Genomic DNA, 23368 nt, shown 5'->3' with positions numbered 1-23368 from the left:
AGAGATAGGTTAGCAAGAGAAAAGACAGTTTATTTACATGTGTCACATAGGTACACAGGAGAGCACTCACCAGAGTAACTTCTCAGAGGGGTGGTTAGAATTTGGGGCTTATATCCCACCTTCATATGTAAATAGGAGGGGGAAGAAAGGGTACTTATGGAAAAACAAATGACTTTTGGGAAAGATAAATGAGGCTTTAGGAGAACTGCTGGTGGATAGGATATTCTTATGATAATGTCTCTTTGGCTGTCCTGCCAACATATTGTCTCAGAAGATAGAGTTGCTTCAGGGGTAGGAATTTATGACAACTGAGTTTATTTGGAAAGCTCTGCTTTTTGGCTGATTACGGATTTCAGAAACTCAAATGTCTTCAGCTTAAAATAATTTCTGTGCTACAGTGGCTTATTCTGGACCCCTTCACAAAACTGAGTGCTTTTTCATGAAAGCCTGAGTCCTGATACAGTAGTGAAGACACTCCAGTCACCGATTAATCAAAACCTGTCACAGATCAAAGGCTTTGCCTCTCTTGTGCTGCGAGGGTGGACTTGATCATCAGAATGTGTCCCTTTGTATACAAAATTTGAGGCATTAGATTCACCTTCTTAATATTCAAATGATTGGCTATCCTTTGGTCTAAAACTTTGCAGTTATTACTCTACAGTAAATTCTAATTTTTATGTTTTTCACTTTTAAATCTTGCAAGAGGTTGCCCTCCAGCCCACCCCAGCCATCACTTACCGCACCATCGGGGGCATTCTCGACTTCTATGTGTTTTTGGGAAACACTCCAGAGCAAGTTGTTCAAGAGTATCTAGAGGTAAACTTACAATATCATGATGATGACTGAGGAAATAAATCCTAAATCATACAAAGAAAAGTAAATTTAATATGCAGATGTGAGGCACAAAAATCTGCAGCTGGAAGTAGCTATTATAAATCTGCTACTACAAATCTATCTTACCCTCAGTGATTTATAGAGGGGCTAGGAGACTAGGCTAACATTCCAACATTAATGAAATGGTGTATTGGAAATTGGAGTATGTCTTGTGCTCCCAAACCAATGCTTACAAAATTTTGTTAAAGATAGAGTATTTGCTAACTTTTATTTCGCGTACTTCTTTCAGCTCATTGGACGGCCAGCCCTTCCCTCATACTGGGCCCTTGGATTTCATCTCAGTCGTTATGATTATGGAACGCTAGAGAGCATGAGGGAAGTCGTGCAGAGAAACCGTGTGGCTCGGCTCCCTTATGTAAGTCAGGCTTTAAACATCCTCCAGAAATAAAGGAATTCCCTTGGGGAATAAGAACAACTGCTTATGCTTTCTCTCCTGGAGTTTTTTTTTTTTTTAATATATAATAAAAAGAATTTTACATATTCAGAATGCTAGATTTTTTTGCTGGGCCGGCCATTCACCTAAGGAACCCTTTTTTTCACAGGAAATAATACTTAGAGACCACAATTTTGGGGTTTGGAGGCAATCTGTTTGTCTCTGTTTTTCTTATAACATTTTATTAGTAACATTTTCGTATGCTTACTTACATATTGACTACATTTATATTTTTTAATTTTAGTTCTCAAAGCATTTCTTTACTAGTTTAAGTGAGCAAAAGCACATAGTACATAAACATAATAATAGAATATTTTTATATTTCGAATGGCTCAACTTGAACATACCTGTTCTATCATGGAGAGTAAGGCTTTTCAGGAGGTGCAAAGGAGAAAGCCCAGTAGTCTCTGGAATAATCCTTCTCTCCCATACCCCTTTCCCTTGAAGGCAGACACATAGATCTTGAGTAAGAATCAATTTCATTCTGGGCACCACTATTATCATACAGGTAAAATTAGGAAAAAAATAAGTGCCAAAGAAAACTTGAGTTAGAAGAAAGGCAACGAAACAAAACATGGGGCAGTAAAATGACAGAGACATGGGACAAACTGTCTCTTCTCCCTTTCAGCTTGTGGATGGGGTAGGATTTAGGTATGCATATAATTTTGATAGCCATTTGTTGTAATTGTTATGGTTTGTTAGATTGGCTTTTAGTGCTGGAGTGCAACAAGGCCTGGTGATGCAGTTAACCTGATTCCAGGGGTGGGAGTCAGTCCTTAGGGGATACAATGGATCGTCTGTTTTTGAAATTATTAATGGGGAAGAAACACTTCGATGCCAGGGACTGATCTAGAACCTGGTTTCTAGCCCAGCGCAGAGTCAGTGTATATGGGGGTCTTAACAGTGATCATTTGACTGAATCATTTGAACAGGGAAATTCCTGAGTGCTAAATTGTGGACTTTGCCTACACTTTTAGGACGTGCAGCATGCTGATATTGATTATATGCATGAGAGGAAGGACTTCACTTATGATCCAGTAAATTATAAAGGCTTCCCTGAGTTTGTTAAGGAGTTACACAATAACAGTCAGAAATTGGTCATCATTGTGGTACGTGTCATCCTCTCTTTCCCCCAGATCAGTGGCTTGCTCTTTCTTATCTTTGCAGCCACCTCTTTCTCCTTTGACCCTCAATTTCCAGTCTCCTTTCTGTGCCTCGAGCTTGAAGCTGAGTCCTTCATTGTTTCTTTCCTCTTCTTAGGATCCAGCCATCTCCAACAACTCTTCCCCCAGCAATCCTTACGGCCCATATGACAGAGGTTCAGGTGCAAAGATATGGGTGAATGCTTCAGATGGGTTGACGCCGCTCATTGGAGAGGTAACTGAATGGGGGACCTCGGGACTTCTGGGGGGGCCACTGTGGCAGAGTGTGTGTGTGTTTGTGTGTGTGTGTGTGTGTAGTTGCCTTGACACTTTCAAATGCCTTATATATGCTGGGGATAAACTTGTTCCTGTCTCTTCATCCCTAGACACCTAGACACCTCTAGCTCATGCATGCCCCCCACAGCTGAATCCCTTTGAACAGTAGCCTGCACCCTGAATGTCCTCGTGTCCCCTTCACTCTCCAGCTGACAGTAGGCTTCATGGCACTGGTGCTGCCCTGACGGATGCCACCACATACCTCCTAAGCACCAGGTCCAATGGAACTGGTTCATTCCTCTCCTTTGTAATTCTTGACCAATTTGACTACTTCATCAAACTTTTGTTTGTCCATGTTTTCACGAGGGTGTGATCTCCTGGTTCACTTCTAACATCTCTGCTGTCCCAAACACGCAGTGTCTGAGAGGACGTGGGTGGCAGGAAATACAGAAGAGGAAATGATGCTCTGAACCCACAACTTGTGACAGCTCAGTGGACACTTGGACAGGACTTTCCTGAATTTGCTGTTCTTGGGCCTGGAACTAGAGAAAGTGAGGGGGAAGGTGTAGCAGAGGCAAAGATGAACAATGTAGATGATGCCTGTGTCCGTGGATTCATTTATTTGGGGCTTTATTGGTTTTTTAAAATAAGTTTTTCCTCATATGACCAATTGAGTCCACCTGACATTTATTATTATTGAGTATTTGGGGTGCTTCCCATTCCCAACTGGAAAAAGCCTGTGCCTAGATATCTCCATTGCCATGACCATATTGGGAATCTCTTTGCAAAATACTCTGTTTTATCCTATATTCGTTTAATTGACTCTGGTCAATGTTTTTCTTTTTCTACTGTAGGTCTGGCCTGGAAAAACTGTGTTTCCTGATTATACCAACCCTAGCTGTGCTGTTTGGTGGGCAAAGGAATTTGAGCTTTTCCACAACAAAATAGAATTTGATGGAATCTGGATTGTGAGTCCTTATTACTGAATTTTCGGTGACTCATGTTTAGACTGTGTATCTATGTCACTGAGTCAAGGAACATGGCAGGAAGGAGATGAAAAGAAAGCACATATAGCAGTAATTCTAATATTCCCTATGTTACTATTTAATCTTACTGAAACATGTAGCTTAGAATCTAAATCAGATAATTAGTTCTGGAAGTAAACTCAGAAGTTTGTTTTTTTTCTGAATCCAGCTCTTCTTTTGAAAATGGATGGGTTGATGGTGTAACTAGATGATGGGCATTAAGGAGGGTATGTGATGTGATGAGCACTGGGTGTTATATGAAACTGATGGATAACTGAACTCTATAATTGAAACTAATGATTACTAGATGTTGGCTAATTGAATTTAAACAAAAGATGAAGTAAAAATAGGTCACATATGCCTTACGTTGTTGCAAAGTACATGGATTGTTCAATTGCCAGTTCAGAGCTCTTTCATTTGAACACGTTGGACAGATTGATCAGAACCAAAGTACCCAGTGATAAATGACAAAGTTGTGGGGGTGATAAGGACAAATGTCACCTATAATATCAAATGAAAACAAATGCAAAGCAGCAGACATTCAGGAAATTTTAGGGGGCTCTAGAGTTGAACTTTTTTCTATCTTTAAGAGAAATGTAGAAAATTAGGACAATACAGAGAGCTAAAAGGGTGAAAGCAAAGCCCCTCTAAAAAGTTATCAATTGCAAACATCTACCACGAATATTTTGCTGTGCATCTTACCAGACCCCTCACCTGCTCAGCTATTGGCAGGGGCTTACCCCTTCATCTCTCTATGTATATATTTGTATATATGTATTGATATGCGTGTGCATTCATAGCTATATTTGGAAATATGGAGAATGTATAAGTTGATTCGGGCACCCAGTGCACATTGCATCATGTACCCTCCTTAATGCTCATTTCCATTTATATGGAATCATATAAACTGAGATCTTTTTTTACCTAATATTTTTGAAAATGTTTCATTTCCCACAATTATAGACATAAAGCATTTTTAAAAATTTAAATTCCATTAGCCAGCATATAGCATTTTGAAGGGATTTTAAGACTTCTTTGTGAAACCTTCAGGGGGTAGAGAAAACAGGAAGATCTGTTTCTGTCTTGTGCATAAGAACCTCTTTAAAGAAGAAATATCTAGAATCATTTCTCTGATTCCTTAAAAAAAAAATGGAGATAAACATTAGTACAACATAAGGGGGCTTGTTACTTTTCCGTCATGGTAGTTTTACTCTTTGTCTTGTAGGATATGAATGAAGTCTCCAACTTTGTTGATGGTTCCATTTCAGGGTGTTCCACGAGCCATCTTAATTATCCCCCATTTGTTCCCAGTAAGTCTTGGTGGTAGTATGATTAAATTGGCAATGCATGTTTGGTATTTTACATTCATAAGGATAGATATGAACAACCTAGAAAAGAAATTTGTACATGTATGTGCATAGGGAGAGGAAAATGTGGGTAATATATACCAAAAATTAGGAAAGAAAATCAAAGCACTCCAAGCTTTCCTAAATGAGGCATAAATTAAATGGAGGCCACTAGTCTTTTTACCTACAGTCTGGGCTGTTTCTAGGGGAAGGTCCAAAGAACATATAGTACAGAAGCCAGAGGCTAGTGATTAGTTTTTATTACTCTCGAGTGAGTATCTCCAGAGGTCAGGGCTTACAAGAGAAAGTCCAGATAACCAGGCTTGGTCTTCAGATGAGGGTGAAGTCTGGTGATACCAAGAATGTGAAGAACAGACATGAACTGTAGGGTGAAAAGAAGCCAGAACCCAGGCTTTGAAGGTCAAAGTCAGAGTCAGTGAATATGAAGCTATTGAGCTCCGATTGAACTTTGAACAACACCATCTCTCAGGGTATGGCCCTGGAATCATGGCATTTATTGTAGTTTGAAGGAAGCTAGAGGATCACTGATATATTTTATCTTTATTAAGGAAAGAATGTGGTGCTAGCATTATGGCATCTTATGAAGACTTTTAGTCTAATGAGAAAATAGGAAATTGGGGCAGGTGGGCCAGGGATTTGGGTGGGAGGCTAAATAGTTCACACTTCATTCTTTTGGCGATGGAAGCTATTTATGTTTTCATATAAGGGAAATAGGATAGTTGAATGGTTTGGGATATATTAATCTGGTGTTAGTACAGTATGAATTCGAAGATCAATAGATCAGAAGTAAATAAGCCATTAAGAAACTACTGCAGTAGTTAAGATGCAAAGGTAATTGGGATCAGAGTCAGGATGGTACAATGGGAGCAGAAAAGAATAGAAGTATGAGAGATATTGGGGAGGTAGCCTTTATACAATCCGGTCAGTGGAAAGAAGAAGTGAACAATTAATTTACACTTTCATCAAATATTTCTATTCTCAAACCACATGATTTGGCTCAGTTAGAAGAATTCAGATTAAATTTCAAGTCTAACTGGATCCTCTGGCTTCCAAAGGCCTGCTTTGAGTCAACGTGAGTGCCCAGGGTAGAAGAATGTGTAGGGGGCAGCACAGTTTATTTATATATCAGAGAAACTACTCCAAATGTATAACCCTCTGATAGTGAGGACGCTGTGTGATCATTTGCAGGATGGCCACAGTAAACCCCCACACAAAGTGCCACGATTCCAGTTTCTGCCATATGACAGTCCAGGAGCAGGGAATGTGCATCTGAGGCTCTCACTGACTTATCCCTCTTTTGCCCCAGGAATCCTGGATGGGTACCTGTTCTCCAAGAGTCTCTGCATGGATGCAGTGCAGCATTGGGGCAAGCAGTACGACGTCCACAATCTGTATGGCTACTCCATGGCGATCGCCACGGCAGAGTAAGGCCACTGCTGCTCCGGACTTAATACATGATCAAATTATTGATCTTTGTTAGATTCCAGGTGCTAGGGTGTTATTTTTAAGAACTCTGCAAAATGAATGTGGTTATTATTACTGAATGAATGAATAAACTACCTGGCACATAAGGAAGAAGGAATCCAATAAATATTTGTGGAATGTATAAAATGAAAGAATGGATAAATTTGAAAACTACATCTGAAACTAATGAAGTACTGTATGATGGCTAATTGAACTTAAATTAAAAAAGACAATGCATAGAATTTAAAAAAATTATTTCCATTAAGCTATAGGAGAAAATAAATTTTGAACTGACAGATAATGTCAAAAAAAAAAAAAAAGAAAGAATGGATGAATATATGAATGAGTGGAAGGTTGGAAGAAATAAAGGGAAGTAACTTGACCAAGGGCAAACAGCTAAGACGTTGTAAAAGCAAAATTTAAATCATTTTTGCATGAATCCAAAACCCATGTATTTTCCTCTCTGTTACACTGTATAGATGGAGTATGGAGGGTAAAGTAACTTATAGACTACATGAGCTTCAGGGCTTTAGATACTGGCTCAACTTCCACTGTGCTTTGTCTACCCTGGTGTATAGACTCAAGTTCTACAGTGAGGAAAATGTACTGAGATTTTACTGTAACTTTGTCAGCAGGAAGTCAGAACAAAACCACATTCCTTCATTAGCAAAGTCATAGTATATGTTTAGCCTTCTTGAAAGTTGTTTTAAAAATTGTAGAGCAAAATTTTTAAAATATATGTGTAGACTTCTTATTTTAAAAATTAGATGATAAGTAATTATAAAAGTACACACAAGCATCTATAAATTTAAAATGTCTTTTTTTTATTACAAAATTATGGCCAAAGTGTTTCTATTTAAAAAGAACGTAAGTTCCAAAAGGCTGTTCCTAAGGTCATTTTTTGCATACGCTTAAAATAGCACAATGTGCAAGATCAATGTTTATACATCTATGTAAAGATAAATTTCACCTTCATAAAAAAATATTCACCTTTGTTCCATAAAAATTGGATACTAGCCTTTTCAAGGCTGCTTTTAAAAATCTTGGAAATTAAAGATTTAATGATATACTTAAAACAAAACAAAACAAAATGTAAATATACTTAATGCTGCAGTCTGCTTCTGTAGCAACTCTAACCCTATTAGAAAGAGCTAAAAGAGAATGATCTTCGGCATGGTCGCTATATCTGTGGGGCCAAGTCATGCTGAGATCACACATTGATTCTAAGTTTCTCTCCCTTTCTAGAGCTGTCAAGACCGTGTTCCCTAATAAGAGAAGCTTCATTTTAACCCGTTCTACCTTTGCGGGATCTGGCAAGTTTGCAGCCCACTGGTTAGGAGACAATGCGGCCACCTGGAATGATCTTCGGTGGTCTATCCCTGGCATGCTCGAGTTCAACCTTTTTGGTATCCCAATGGTGAGTCCTCAGCCCAACCTTAATTCCCAGAAAGCCTCATTACAGAAAATTCTGAAAGCATGGAGCTCATCTTTCCCACCCTTCCTGGCCCTGGGGTTTAATGTCTTAAGAACAATGGCTTCATCTATATCATTATAGTTCTGATATTACTACATTCTTTCCTGCACTGACTTATGAAGAAGACAGTGCACCCTTGAAGTGCTATCATTGGAACATTTTTTCTATTAAAGTATAACACACACACAAAAACATATACATATACTTAAGCATGTAGTTGATGAATTTTGCAAGCTAGACACATCTGTGTATCCAGCACGCACATAAGAAAACATAATGCTGCCAGGTCCCTAGAGGGGGGGTTTGACATCTTTTAGTTAAATTCAACATATGTATCTATGGAACTCCTACTATGTGCAAGGTACTAAGCTAGGTACGCATGGTAAGGGTAGAGAAAAGCATAAATATAGTAACAGAAACACCTTCTCTTTCCCTTATATATAAAATATATAAACAAATAATTATGACAAGCTAGGGACATATAAATTAAATGTTGAGGGAAATCATGCACAAGATACTTTTTAATTCTGACAAGATTACAAGGAACACAGAGAATCAGGAGAAACTTCATGGAACAGGTTGCACTTGAGTTTACCCTTAAAAAGTGGGTTTATCTTGGGAAGCCTGGGTGGCTCAGTGGTTGAGTGTCTCCCTTTGGCTCAGGGAGTGATCTTGGGGTCCTAGGATTGAGTCCCTCATTGGGCTCCCCGCTGAAAGCCTGCTTCTTCCTCTGCCTATGTCTCTGTCTCTCTCTCTCTCTCTGTGTGTCTCATGAATAAATAAATAAAATCTTTTTTAAAAAGTAGGTTTATCAGATTAATGGGGAGGTCATTTTAAGATTGAGAAATAAACATGAGGAAAAGTAGTAAGGGGGAGAATTTATGTGTCTATAAGGGTTGGTTTGTAGGACTGGCATAGAAAGTGATACTGGAAGGGTGGGTTGGAACCAGGTTTTGAGGAGGTGCTAGCTAAGCTATGAGGAGACCTGGAGATGTTTGAATAAGTGAGTGACAGAATCAGATTAGGCTTTGGAAAGTTAATTCTGATAGTGATGTGGCCAAAATAATAATACCAGCAGTAATTCTAGTTCTACCCATCAAAAAGCTCTTATTGTATGGCAGGGCATACAATATGCGTTGGGGTCTACCTCTTGGTTCAGCTCAGGTCATGGTCTCGAGGTTGTGAGATTAAGCCCTGCCTTGGGCTCCATGCTCACTGGGGAGTCTGCTTGGGATTTTCTAGCCCTCTGCCTCTGCCCTTACCAAACTGCCGCCCCCCGCCCCCCGACCCCCCTGCACACTCACACACACTCTCTCTCTCAAATTCATAAATAAATCCTTAAAAAACAAGACCTATTGTATGTCAAGTGTTTTACTTCCATTATGTCATTTACTAAAACCCTGTGTGGGTAATTAATGTCCACTTTAAAGAAATGAGTAAACTGAGGCAAAGAAAAATGAAGTAGCTTTGTCATGGTCTTCTAAGAGAGTGGACATGAGGAGTGCCTGGGTGGCTCAGTTGGTTAAGTGTGTGACTCTTGATTTTGACTGGAGCCCTGTGTTGGGCTGCACACTGGGTATGGAACCTGCTTCAGATTCTCTCTCTCTCTCTCTCTGCCCCTCCCCACCTAAAAAAATATACGTAAAAGAGTGAACATGGGATGTGACCCAATTCTGACCACACTCTATAACCCTTCTCAGTAAAAATTGGAAAAGTGAAGTTGGGAGGTCCCTGATATCAAGCAAAGGGGGCGAGATGATGGAAATGAGGTATATATCCTGTCTGTGTGTCCTTCCAGGTGGGTGCTGACATATGTGGCTTTGCACTGGACACCTCTGAGGAGCTCTGTAGGAGGTGGATGCAGCTGGGAGCATTTTATCCATTTTCCAGGAATCACAATGGCCAAGGCTACAAGGTAAGTCTCCCAGGAGACATGATTAAGATAAATTTGACATATGTTAGAGCTGGATCTGGCTGCATCCTCGCCAAGACATCTGCTGAGCCAGCCTCCTACCTGGTGCTTCACTTAGGCTAATTTGCAATTAACCAGGGCCTCTGGCACGCCATGAAAATCCTCTGCTGTCACAGACTCTGCTCTTGGTAGTGCTACAGTCAAGGAGGTGGCGGGTCTGTGAAGATTCTTACCAGATGTCTGTGCATTCTATCTACATTGCTCATTTTGTAATGAGAATCAGATGAGGAAATATTTCTAAATGATTGAAATGACAATCCCCTGACAGAGCAAGTCCTAAGTGTGAATGAGGCTGGATGAGCTGCCAGCTGAAGAATGGTACTTACTTGGTGACGGGATCTCCCTCTACCCACCTGTGCTGCTCAGAGGCTGAGTTCACACCCTAGGCCCCAGGCCTTTGGGGAAGGGAACTCTTGGTTCTGATGAATGGGGTCTGGAGTTCTCCAGATGCTTCAGTTATTCATAGTCAGATCACAATGGCAACCTCTTCTTCCTCCCAGGCCCAGGATCCTGCCTCTTTTGGAGCTGACTCTCTGCTGTTGAACTCCTCCAGGCACTACCTTAACATCCGTTACACTCTATTACCCTACCTCTACACCCTCTTCTACCGTGCCCACAGCCGGGGGGACACAGTGGCCAGGCCCCTTATGCATGAGTAAGTTCACATCATCCAAAGGGGTTTTGTTAGTGTGACTGGTGACCCAAATATCAGAGTGGACATTGAGACACTTCAAGTGGTTATTCAGACATCTATATCTATATCTATATCTATATCTATAGCTATCTATATCTATATCTATTAAAAGATTTTATTTATTCATGAGAGAGACAGAGAGAGGCAGAGACATAGGCAGAGGGAGAAGCAGGCTCCCTGTGGGGAACCTGATGTGGGACGCGATCCTGGGACTCTGGAATCATGCCCTGAGCCAAAGGCAGATTCTCAACCACTGAGCCCCCCAGGCATCCCAATCTATATATGTATATTTTAACTGAAATATTCAGTTGGCATTTGCAAGGCCACTGCTGCCTCCATACTGTTCTAGAGGTATATTTAAGGTATATTTAAGTGGAATAGACTGCTCCCTATTATGGATAGAAGTAGACTAAAATCACAGGACTTTGAGGTCTTTGTTCTACCACCGACTAACTTAGACAAATCATTTAAGTTCTTTCATCCTTCTTTTCTTGATTCTTAGTTTAAAGGATTTGATAGCTTGAACAGAATGGTGTCTTCTGTAACACACTATGTTTAGGTTCTAGGATGAACTTATCATTTATACATGAATAAGAATATTACAGAGGATTTCTAGAGTTCCAGAATCTTTACTGCCAGCCTTTACTGCCATCTCCAACTTAACTCTGAAAAAGGGCCTTAAAGACACTTTCCTTGTCAAAATGCAGTTAATTCTCTTACGGATCTGACATTCTAGGCTCTCAGGCACATACCTGCTATTATTATTATTATTATTATTATTAATTATTACTATTATTACACATTAATTATTAAAATTTTTTATTATTTATTTATGATAGTCACAGAGAGAGAGAGAGAGAGGCAGAGACATAGGCAGAGGGAGAAACAGGCTCCATGCACCGGGAGCCCGACATGGGATTCGATCCTGGGTCTCCAGGATCGCGCCCTGGGCCAGAGGCAGGCGCTAAACCGCTGAGCCACCCAGGGATCCCACATTCATTATTTTTGAGTCACTTTTTACCATCTCCTGGAATTTTCTGTTAAAAGGCAGATACCCTAAAAGGGTAGAATTTTAAATTATCTGCTAATTGTGATCATACCCAGTTCCTTCTTGATAGTCAACTGAAGTTGTAAGATGCATTGCTTATTTTACTTATTTATTTAAAGGGGGATGTGGTGAATAGACTTACAGTCTGGACCCTGCCTCGCATATATCCTGTAATAGGCACCTGTGTCTAACCAGGGAGAAGAAAAGGAGAGTGCATGGGTTGGGGAAAGTGAATCTGTCTGCCAGAGCACAAGGAAGGGGCTGAGAGGGTGTCCCAGAATAATGTGGGGGGTTACCGCAGGCAGGCACCCTGCATGTTTTGGACAGTTGTGGGGAGGGTTATTAGGAAGCATTGGCCCAGATCTCAGTGAACGTCTCTTGATCTCCAGGTTCTATGGGGATAGCAGTACATGGGATGTACACCAACAGTTTTTATGGGGACCCGGCCTCCTCATCACTCCAGTTCTGGATGAGGTAAGTGTCCCACAGAGGCACCCGGATGGTCTCTGCTTCTGTTCTTGCTACCCTCCAAACTTTTCTCTTCCTGGAACCATTTATCTTCTCTTTATTCCAAGTCTGATTGCAGTCCCTATGGCTGAGTCGGCCTTGAAGACAGTGTGCTGAGGTTTGGTGAAGTTGGAGATGTGTTCCTTACATATCTTTTTTTCTATATGAGTCTTTTTCCTCGATCAAGTTCCCAGTCACTGGAGAAGCATCTAATGGTGGCTCTGGGGCTAGAAATGGTCCTATTTGTCATCAGATTTTCATAGCAGATCCTACTTGCTCCTTGAGGTAGAGGCAGAATGGAGCAGGGGTCCAGCACTGTCTGTAAAGTTGGGTGGAATCAGGGTGTGATTGCTGCCTCTGCCTCACTTAGTACCATGTGCCCTGGGGCGAGTTCCTCAGCTGGAAAGGTGAGATCATGAGAGTACCTGCCACTGGGGACAGTTGGATTACGTGAGTTCATGTAAAGCTTGAATTTTTACCAGAGCATATATTTATTTTATTTTATTATTTATTTTTACCACAACATATATTTAAATATTATTATTCCTAATGTGGTTCCCCTGGGATTTTTCTTTTGGTTGCCAAGTTATTGCTTCTACTATTCCTATCGGAAGAAAGACACAATTTTTTTACAGAGAAAAGAAAGGATGTTTATGCTCTCTCAGTATATGGTTAAGAAGCTCCATTGGGAATGCTAAGAAATCCATTTTATTCCCTTCAGAGACTGTGCCACAAGGAATGATGTTTTGTTTTAATTTCAGGGTGCAGAGAAAGTGATGGCTTATATACCCGATGCCGTCTGGTACGATTATGAGACTGTAAGTAGCTTTGACTTTTCTTAAACTCCTCAAGACCACAGCTGCATAGACAAGATGCCTCCCTGGAGAGAGGAACATCTATCAGTACCCCAAGGAGTGTTTTTGTACTGTTTTCTATAATTTCATAGCACAGTTGATAAAGTGAGCCTAAATCACTTAATGTCAGTCATGAAGAGATCTGGAAAAAAAAACACCCACTTTTGTATGTTTTATTTAACAGTAAGATAAGAGCAAATATTGGAGAGTTCAGTGGAGGGTTCAGTGTGGTCAGGTGTCAGCTAACTTGTTTAAAACTACCCATTCATCTAATATATGTCAGATAGCCTCAGCATGACATAAATGCTCCCCCAAATGCCCAAGTGATGGCAAAACCTGTTGTTCTTAATTTATTTCCTTCCTCTCGTTTGATTGTCTGACTAGACAGTAGGTCAGCCAGGTGGAAAAAAAAGAGCTGTAGATAACTCAGCACCTGGGTAAGAGGGGGGTGCGAATGTGCCATCCTGCCAAGGTGCTTGACATGTGTGCCTGCATCAGGGGGCCCGAGCAAGATGGAGGAAGCAAAGAGTGGAGATGGGACTTCCTGCAGACAAAATTGGACTTCACCTTCGCGGAGGCCACATCTTTCCCACACAACAGCCAGCCACCACCACGGTGGCCAGGTAGAGCATGGTTGGAGTTTCCTTTAAGGGGGAGGCTGCTGACGAAGCTGGTCATTTCTGTTCCCATCTGTTGCCGGTGTAGAAGATGCTGAAGCTTTCTGTGGCATGTGGGGGCGGGGAGGGGAGGACTGGGGTGTGTGTGAGTCCATCATACTCTGTCCCTTCTCTCAGCCTCTTTGGAGGAAGTTGGGATTTACAAGATGGATTTTGAAAGAACTTAATCCCTATCCTTCCTTAAACCTCCTGCATTTCTCCTCAAAACACACTGACCGCTGGGGTGGTCATCCTTCCTGGTTTCCCCAGGACCGGTTCAAATTTAGCACCAAAAGTTTCATGTCTTGGTAAACCTTTCAGTTCCAGGGAAATGGGGTCTGTTGATTACTCTACCTGCTTGGTAACCCATTATGCTATGCTCTTGACCCATTCCTTCTCATTTCCATTCCTCTATAATTTCAATTTCCCATTCCTTTCTTCCCACTGAACCACTTCTTTTCCTGTGATGCAGAACAGGGTACAAAATTTACTTGTTCACTTCAAGTCTATCTCATATCACTTCACTGATTTCTCCTTTATGACTCATTGATTCTGAAATTCTAGATTCCATCTGTACTAATGATGTACACATTTATATATGTCTCAAAGTATTATTTGTCTTTAATAGACTGGGAGGTTAGAAATCTTTCTTTTCTTTTCAACTTTCCTTACCACCTAAATTTTTCTAGCTGCAGACTTTTTTTTTTTTTTTTAAACTGCAGACTTGTTATGATAATGAGGCCAAATACTTTCACATCTCATACCAAATGGTTTCTTTTTATCTTATTGTTCAGCTTCAGGCTATTCTGCATACTGATACCAAAATTATCTTTCTAGAATGAAGATTTTTTTTTTCTTGTTGCTTCCCTGCATGAAGTCCAAATTCTTTCATTAGCAGGGTATTCCAGGCCAATCACAATCTAGTTGCAAGTTAACTGTGCCTCCTGAGACATCTGAATACACACCTGTAGACCAGCCATGCCCAAAAGCTTGCTATTCCCAGGCATACCTATTTATTTGACTGCTTTTGGGCTTCTGCACTTATGACCCTTTCCAGCATCCTTTGCCTGGTGTGTTCTTATACATTCTCCAAATTTAAGATTTCATCTGCAAGAAATCTTCCTCAATTCTTCCAGCAGAGGGCCTGCTGCCACTACAAACTTTTTAAATACTTTTTCTCTTTGCTATACTGTTAAATTATTTTTTGCTCCCTAGCGGATTTTTTTTCTTTCCTTCTCAATATTTTTAAGTATTTCAAACATAGTTACTTTATGCCTTGTATTTGAAATTTCTATTATCTAAAATCCTTTGGAGAATCCAAATTATTGTTCATTGTTTTTGCAAACTTTCTTTCATGCTGGCTTATTACCTTGTGTGCTTAGTCATTTTTTTCCCCCAAATGTAGTGATCTTAAGGGTCCAAATATGGGGTCTCATTACTCCAGAGAGATCTTGCCTTTTTACTTGGTTGCAAGTCAGGATTGCTATCATCTTGAAGGCAGTTTAAGCAACCTTTAAGGATCATGTGTTGGGTGCATCTTTCAGGGTGCCTGGTATCCCCCAAAATATTTGGTCAGCCACACTGCTGGAACTGCCATTCTGGACTCCCATATAAGTCTTTTGACTTGTATGTCCCTCTACTTCCTGTCTTGATTATGTGGTGAATATGTTCAGTCCTTCTTACAATATTTAAGGCCATCAACAGGGCTATGATCTATATGTCTTTATATCTCTTAGACTTGCTGACAAACAAAGCTACTTAATACATATGTGTTAAGAAAAAGCAGGTGATTTGATTGATAATGGAACCTGACTTCATAGGGCACACTGGAGGGCTGACCAGGGAAAGAATATAAAATGTGAGGCCAGGGAGGGACCAATGGGAGCAGGAAGCTGGGAAGTAGTCAAGGGAGTGGTGACACAAGGAGGGCTTCCACATGAAATGGCTCTTTTTCCCTCTTTCTCAATGCCTATCTACCTCATTGCCTTTTTAAGTCCTGTTTTGTGTTTCATATTTTAAATTATAAAGCAGAAAACTCGAATGTTTTATTTTCCTCTCCAAATGAACTAATTATAAATAATAAAATTAGGAAAGTTGCCTTAAATAGATGGACTTTATTGTATTTTATTGCCTTCTGAGTCAAAATGGTTCTTTGGCAGGAAAACAAAAATTTATTCCCCCAACCGTAGTTCATGTTTCCCTTGTATGAACTCCAAAATTAGGCTGAGACAATTATTGTCTAGAATTTCTTTCTCTTCTAATAGTCTGCATTCTAAATAATAGTTGCATCAGCAAGTTTTATAGTAGCAATCACAGTGATGCTGGCACTTAAATTCTTGCTTTCTACATAGATGTTTATTGCTAATGTTCACAGTATTTCTGTCTCCTGTGATGTTACTGATTCTAGAGAAAGATGCGCCTGCTGATTTTGCTTTTGTGCCTGGAGAAAAGCGAGCCATTTGCTATAACCTTTCACATTTGAAATCTGATGGCGGGAGCCCCTGGGTGGTATAGTCAGTTAAGCATACAACTCTTGGTATAGGCTCAGGTTGTGATCTCAGGGTTGTGGGATATAGCCCCATGTCAGGCCAGTGTTCTCTCACTCCCTCTACCACTCCTGCACGTGTGTTTTCTCTCTTTTTCTTAAACTGGTTTCGGTTGGTGCATAAAAGAAAAAAAAGAAAAGGAAAGAAATCTGATGGCAACATTCCCAGCTCTTTTGGCAGTTCTTTGAGTCTTAAGTCTCTAAATCTTGTTTCCCACAGTCGCCGGAACCCCCTTGGTCTTATCATTGCCCTGGATGAAAACAAAGAAGCAAAAGGCGAACTTTTCTGGGATGATGGGGAAACTAAAGGTGAGCACTGTTACAGCAACCTGCATCTGTGAGTTTTTCCCGCTGGTCATTCAGCGGGGGAGAAATCTCACCAGGCACAGCAACGCTAATCACTCAGAGGAGAATTTTAGTTTGGGTTGCACTGTTCACTGCTAGTGGTAGATGGACCTCAGATAGAAGGAAAACATGTTTCTACTTCTTAAAATGCTCTCATCAAACAAGCAATATATACAGGCTCTCATTTTATTGTCAACAGGCATCTGAAAGAGATGTTTTCAAGACTATTCCTGCCATTAACTGTAGATCTCTTCCCCTAAAATACTTCTGCATAAATGTTGATGATAAGAAACACATACCCATGCCAGTGAGGCAGAGTGAGAGTATATTCTTCTCATGTGCCTGTATCCGGTCATGCTTCTTCACACATTTTTCTGGCTCCAATATATTAACAACTCTTGTGGCTCAAGCTTAGGGGATAGATTCACTTGAGGCATCTGCCTTGGAAGCTCTTGGAAGGGAATCTTTTCAAGGGTAAGGTGGGAAGGAAGAGGAAAAAAAAAGTGGCCTGGCCTTGGACACCTGTCTATAATCTTGTCATTCTCAAGATGTAGCTTTCGATACAGCCGAGGGGTCATCTGTTCTTCTGTGGTGGGCAAGTCAGAGGTTGATTCACCTTCCTTGCACTTTCAGATACTGTGGCCAATCAAGTTTATCTCTTATGTGAGTTTTCTGTCACCCAAGTAAGTAGCACATTTTAATGAATCTTAGGTGTGGGCTTTTGTCTGACAGCTCATGTGTGTTTGTGTACATGTGTAATTATATGTGTAGTTTCACATGCCTTTATGACTATAGATGAGTCCATTTCCTTTTTTGTGAAGGTAAAAGAACTTTATTTTTTATTATTATTTGCTTTTATTTTAATTCCAGTTAGTTAACATTCAGTATTATGTTAGTTTCAGGTGTACAATATAGTGATTCAGCATATCTATGTATCACCTGGTGCTTAGATGGGCACATTTCAATTTATGACTTAACTCTCAATAATTGAATCATCCATGTTAGTAAAAAGAGGCAATGATATGGATAAATCAAAGTAGCCAGCCTTTTAAAATGCAGTTTAAAAATTCCTCTGTGTGTATTTCTCTCTTTTTTGTTCAGGGCAGTATTAAAATAAATTTGTACTCCTTGAGCACATGTTATTTGAGACAGTTAAGAGGCATTCAAAGAAGTTTTGGGTATCTGGTCTAGGATAGAACATTTGAGGGACTTGGCCACCAATCAGCAGACCTTTGTGTTTGTTTTGCAGAACCGCTTGGATGTGAAGATTTTGCAGTCAACTTACAAAGACCCCAATAATTTAGTATTTAAAGAGATTAAAATTCTTGGGACCCAGGAACCTACCAATGTTATAGTGAAACACAATGGTATCCCAAGTCAAACTTCTCCTAATGTCACTTATGATTCTAACCTACAGGTAAAAATTCATTTTGTTGAGATAGTTTATCAAGAATTCATAGCTTATGGTGTTCCTTCTTGCCAAAGTTGCATGGGTTCCTGAAGAACCAGGACACACTCTGAGGTCTGGGGTGGGGAAGTCAGAGGGTTAGGAGAGGGAAAAAAAGCAAGGGGTAAGCTAGAGCTAGAAGGGAGCAGGGAGCTGCTGAGAAACTGGAATAAGATAAAATGGTCTTTTCATCCATATTCCCTTTATTTGCCCATCAGTCTTCTGTTCTCTCTGATGGAGACAGAAGAAGAGTAGAGTGAGGAGTGTGGGGGACAGGATTAGAGGGAAAGTGGGTCTGAAAGCTGCTGGCTGAAGCTAGAAAGGCAAAGTGGGAGGTGAGATCCCCATTAATTAAAATTTTGAAGTGCATTTTTTTTACTGTGCTCAGATATGGAATTTCTCTCCAACATATGCATTTTAAAGAAATATTTCAAGTCAAAGAATCTGACCAGCTTAGCTAATGGCTACTTATTTGGTTAGATAAGGATAAAAAATAATTTTTCATCAGGTGTAATGAGACTTGATGCTCCTGAGGCAGGTTGTAATCTGTTCACTTGGTATCTTAGTGTTATGAAATATCCTTTCCCCCATCCTCCTCACTCCAGGCCCTCCAGATGACCTGGGACTGGGAGCTCCTGGGTCAGCATGTTTGTGAGGGATCTTCCCCATTTGGAGAAAATAAGTAAATCTGGTATTCTCCCATAATGAGGTATTGATGACATTGGCCATTTTGCCTTCCAGTGTAGGTTGAGGATGCGTGCATTATAAAGTTAGAAATAATACAGTTGACCTTTGAACACCATGGGGGACACTGACCCCCCCATGCCATCAAAAATTCATAACTAACTTTTGACTCCGAATCTTAACAACTTGTTTTGATCAAAAACCCTAATGGGTAAACTGTCGCTTAACACATCATCTGAATTTGTACATCATCTGAATTCTACACTGTATTCTTACAGTAAAGCCAGCGAGAGAAAAGAAAATGTTATTAAGAGAATCATTAGGAAGAGAAAATACATTTGCAGTTCTGTAGTGTATTTATTGAAAAAAAAAAAGAACGATGCATGTAAGTGGACCCACGCAGTTCAAACCTGGGTTATTCAAAGGACAACTGCACTATATGGTTAGTTATGGCAAAGTGCGAGCCATTTGAAATGTGCACATACCAAAACAAGCTCAATAAATACCTGCTAAGTAAATTAATTAATGTAAGAGCAAAGTAACTGTCGGTGCTTGAATTTGGGTGGTGGAGAGATACAATTTATATATGTGACACTACTGGGAAGGGGACAGGCAATCCAAAGCAAGAGAGGAAACGTTAACTTACGTTATACCAGATTTAATGTTCAAAGCCTCATGGAGTAGCTGAGCAAAGCCATTAGAAAAATCAGGGTTTAAGCTGGACTTTGAATGAGGGTGTATCAGACAGAGATTCATTCAGCCACAAGTGATAGGAAACTGAGCAAAATGGGACTTTGAACAAATTGGGATTCTCATCTTCATGCAATAACAAGTTTAGAAAGTGGTGAGTTGCTGGTCTTGGTTCAGTCGCTCGAGGTTGTCAGGGTTGGTTGGAAGTGACTGCTTAGTACCAGCTGTTGCGGCCCTATTACTGCAAAATGAAAGAAGAGTCAGGAAGGAAAAGGTGCAGGGAAGGGGCAAGCCCTTAAATGAAGAAGGAGACTCTGAGCCAGCAACTCCTAGTGGACTTGTACTTGCCCATTTATGGCCACAGCTATGTTATGTGGATTAAAAATTTAGTTCTTAATCATGAACTTTAATATTCTAAGCTGAAATAGTGAGTCAGAAAAGAACTTTTATATAAGGCAGGTAACTAGCAGTGTATTCCGCGAAAGGGCACCATTTTCCTAGAAAGAGCATTGGTCTCTTTCAAAATAAGCCAATCGAAGGATTGAGATCAGCCTTACATTAGTCTGCAAGGATTATATAACGAGAAGAGGTCGGGGATCAGTGTGGCCAAATAAGTTGTCATCAGATTTTGGATGGTCTTAGCTGCCAAAGTGAGAAAGATCTGATTCTCAAAGTGTGTCCTATAGATCCTTGAATCAAGGCTGTGCCATTCACTGTCAAAGCATTGCTCTGGGGAGTGGGATTTGTGAATTTAGACTGAGAAGAGCCTGGAAAAAGGGTGATTATCGTTAGAGTGTGATTTTGTAATTCTGGGCAAATGGGGACCTTCGCTAGGGAAATTGCTAATTAAAGAAGAGATATAAATACACAGAAAATATTAAATATTTGGATTAGTGGGACTCAAAGAGGCAAGGTTTCAGGTTTTGAGGCTTTGGTCATGGAGAAATAAAGAGGTTGGGAAGTTAGAAATGGAAGGAAATGTAATGATTTTGCCAACTCCCCACTTTTGCAGTTGATGAAACTGAGACCCAAAGATCTGAAATGGTTTGACTAAATTTTCCTAGCAGATGGAGATGAGAGCTCAAGCCACACAATTGTTACTCCTGTTTTCTTGCCACTATTCCAGACCAAGGCAGGACACCCGGGGTTAAAAATGGAGGGCAAGAACATAAGCTCGATTTTTGGATGGCCCCGTGAGCTCATGTGTGTTATGCTACAAGGGGAAACACAGAAGGCCTTCTGACCAGATAAGGAAGAGGAAGGGGAATCAGGGAAGGAAAGAAAATGGGTGATCACGGAAGATTTTATTTGGCCTAATTCTCTTCCAAATGTGGTATACAAGATTCTGATAGTTGGGACATTTGCACTCTTCCCCCTCCCTCCATGTGGCTCCCTTCTTAGAAGCTCCAGTGTGGTGTCATTTGGATTGTTGAGAGCCTAGTCTCGTTTCTATTTTCTTTCCTAAAAGACGTTTCAGATCTTACAAGGCCTTTGTCCTCAGGATAAATTTCCTTGTCACTTGCCCATCCTACACAGGTTGCTCTTATCACAGAAATTGATCTTATCCTCGGAGAAGCATACACGGTGGAGTGGGACCTGAAGATAAGGGATGAAGAGAAAATAGACTGTTTTCCTGATGAGAGCGGTGCTTCTGCAGCAAACTGTACTGCCCGTGGCTGTGCCTGGGAGGTAACCGTGCTGACTGCACTAAAATGCATTGAAATCCTTGGGCAGCCCGGGTGGCTCAGCGGTTTAGTGCCGCCTTCAGCCCAAGGCCTGATCCTAGAGACCTGGGATCGAGTCCCATGTCCGGCTCCCTGCATGGAGCCTGCTTCTCCCTCTGCCTGTGTCTGCCTCTCTCTCTCTCTCTCTCTCTCTCTCTCGCTCTGTGTCTCTCATGAAGAAATAAAATCTTAAAAAAAAAAATCCTTGACACTCAAGCTGCAGTTTCATGAGTATAGCACCAGTATCTGTGTCACTACTTAAAAACCCATAGAAAGGAAGGACTTCCAAAGGAACCTGAGTTTGTATCTGGATATGAAGAATAGGTAGGGACAGGAGTGGGAGGGTTTTTTTTTTTTACAAATATTTCGTAAGGAGATCAGGAATTTAAACTTATGTCACTATCAAAGAATATATAAGAAAATGAGTGATGGTCTGGCTTTACTCCCTGTAAGTGGCCTTTTCTAGCCCCTTTATATTTGATAATTCTAGGACCACATGTAGAGGTAACCTTTGCTTTCCTTTTCAGGCATCCAGTTCTCCTGGAGTCCCATTCTGTTATTTTGTCAACGATCTGTACTCTGTCAGCGATGTTCAGTATGACTCACATGGAGCCACTGCTACCATCTCCTTAAAATCTTCTGTCTATGCCTCCGCTCTGCCCTCAGTGCCCGTGACTTCTCTCCGCCTACGTGTGACCTACCATAAGAATGACATGCTACAGTTTAAGGTATATGTTTGCAGCACACATATGTATCAAGTACCGACTGGGCACTTGGCAGTTCCATTACTTTTTGCTAGTCGAGGTCACAGAACCCTAAAATAAGTGTGCTTCTCTGAGCTCCCCGTGCTGCAATATACTAGATTATTATGCTGAGAACACTGAGAAACCATTGATGGACCAGTGCTGCCTGTTCTGATGTGCATTTTGAAAAGACCACTGTGTCTATTGTGAGGAAAATGGTTGGGAGGATAAGAGTGAAAAAGGAGAGGCCACCCAGGAGGCTACTGGTTAGGTTGTCCATGTGAGTGACCAAGTGTAGACCAAAGATAAGGAAGGAGAACGATGGTGGACATCTTGTTGGATCACAGGATCCAGTGATGACTGCAAGTAGGCAATGAAGGAGAGGGAGGGATCAAGAATGATTGCCATGTTTCTGGCATATGTCTATATATGGATGGTGGTGACATTACTTGTAATGGGAACACTGGAAAGATTTGGGCTTGGGCAAAATAAGATGATGAATTCAGTTTAGGAGGCTGAGTTTGGGATATTTGAGAAATAGCCATGAGAATGTAGTGATCTTGGTTTTTTTCCTGTGATTTAATTAAACAAAGGATTAGTGGCAGGCTGTTCTTAGGTCTATTTCTCTACTACTTGTAAGTTCCTCAAAGATCGGTATTTGTCCATTCATCTTTGTGTTTCTGAAATCTGACACAGAGCCTGGCAAATAGTTAGCACTCAGATGTTTCCTGAGAGAGTAAGTGAAAGACATCGAGCACTGCCCAAAGTTTCGTAACGACCTGCTATCAACCTGGACTAGGAGTCCTTTTACATCTTCTAGCGCAGGGAAGATGCTCTTTGATATTTCTGTCTTCACCTTAGGACTGGCCTGTGGAAGGCACCTAGTTTTGAACAAATGGATTTACTTGCATTTCCTGCTTGAACCCTTTCCTGTCCTACCTCCTGATCACACAGTAGCTCTCCCCGCCCCAGCATTTGTTTCTTTCTGACCTAGCTTTATTTTATTTATTTATTTATTTTTTCTCTGACCCAGCTTTAATACTTCCGGCTTTTGCCTTTGTTTCACTACCAGGAATGACTTTATCTCCTTGCTGTGCTTGGTTAACAGCTGCAAAGGCTTTAACACTCAGCCTGTAATTTTCACATGATATCATGTCAGTCTTCCAGAAACTGTGTTGGGCATTTTCTTCTCTGTAATCTCACAACACACTTAATGTAGCTCTACAGGAGCACGTATCAGCCCGGGTGCTGTGGATACCTCTTTTACATCCGGTTAGCATGTGAATTTCTTAAAAATAGTAATTGTGTCTTGTCTGGTTTAGTGTGTCTAGTGTCTGTAGTACAGTATAGTACAGTATAGTAGAGTACGTATTTTGTGAATCTA

At 40.7% G+C, this 23368-nt stretch overlaps 1 protein-coding gene across 1 annotated transcript in view; it reads left to right on the top strand.

Moving 5' to 3' along the window:
• The window catches only part of MGAM (maltase-glucoamylase), a 92200-nt gene that overhangs the window by 37708 nt on the left and 31124 nt on the right, over window positions 1-23368 (top strand). Inside the window, exons 9-26 of the mRNA XM_035700108.2 lie at window positions 704-816; window positions 1124-1249; window positions 2305-2436; window positions 2588-2704; window positions 3600-3713; window positions 4996-5080; window positions 6444-6561; window positions 7847-8018; window positions 9874-9990; window positions 10548-10702; window positions 12179-12263; window positions 13058-13114; window positions 13649-13773; window positions 16572-16660; window positions 17330-17379; window positions 17946-18113; window positions 21054-21206; window positions 21769-21969. Of these exons, the coding sequence (XP_035556001.2) occupies window positions 704-816; window positions 1124-1249; window positions 2305-2436; window positions 2588-2704; window positions 3600-3713; window positions 4996-5080; window positions 6444-6561; window positions 7847-8018; window positions 9874-9990; window positions 10548-10702; window positions 12179-12263; window positions 13058-13114; window positions 13649-13773; window positions 16572-16660; window positions 17330-17379; window positions 17946-18113; window positions 21054-21206; window positions 21769-21969 (2177 nt within the window). The remainder of the gene's footprint in view (window positions 1-703; window positions 817-1123; window positions 1250-2304; window positions 2437-2587; window positions 2705-3599; window positions 3714-4995; window positions 5081-6443; window positions 6562-7846; window positions 8019-9873; window positions 9991-10547; window positions 10703-12178; window positions 12264-13057; window positions 13115-13648; window positions 13774-16571; window positions 16661-17329; window positions 17380-17945; window positions 18114-21053; window positions 21207-21768; window positions 21970-23368) is intronic.

Source organism: Canis lupus, chromosome 16 (assembly GCF_003254725.2).
Source record: "Canis lupus dingo isolate Sandy chromosome 16, ASM325472v2, whole genome shotgun sequence".
Taxonomy (NCBI): domain Eukaryota; kingdom Metazoa; phylum Chordata; class Mammalia; order Carnivora; family Canidae; genus Canis; species Canis lupus.
This window is presented reverse-complemented; position numbering and strand designations above follow the sequence as displayed.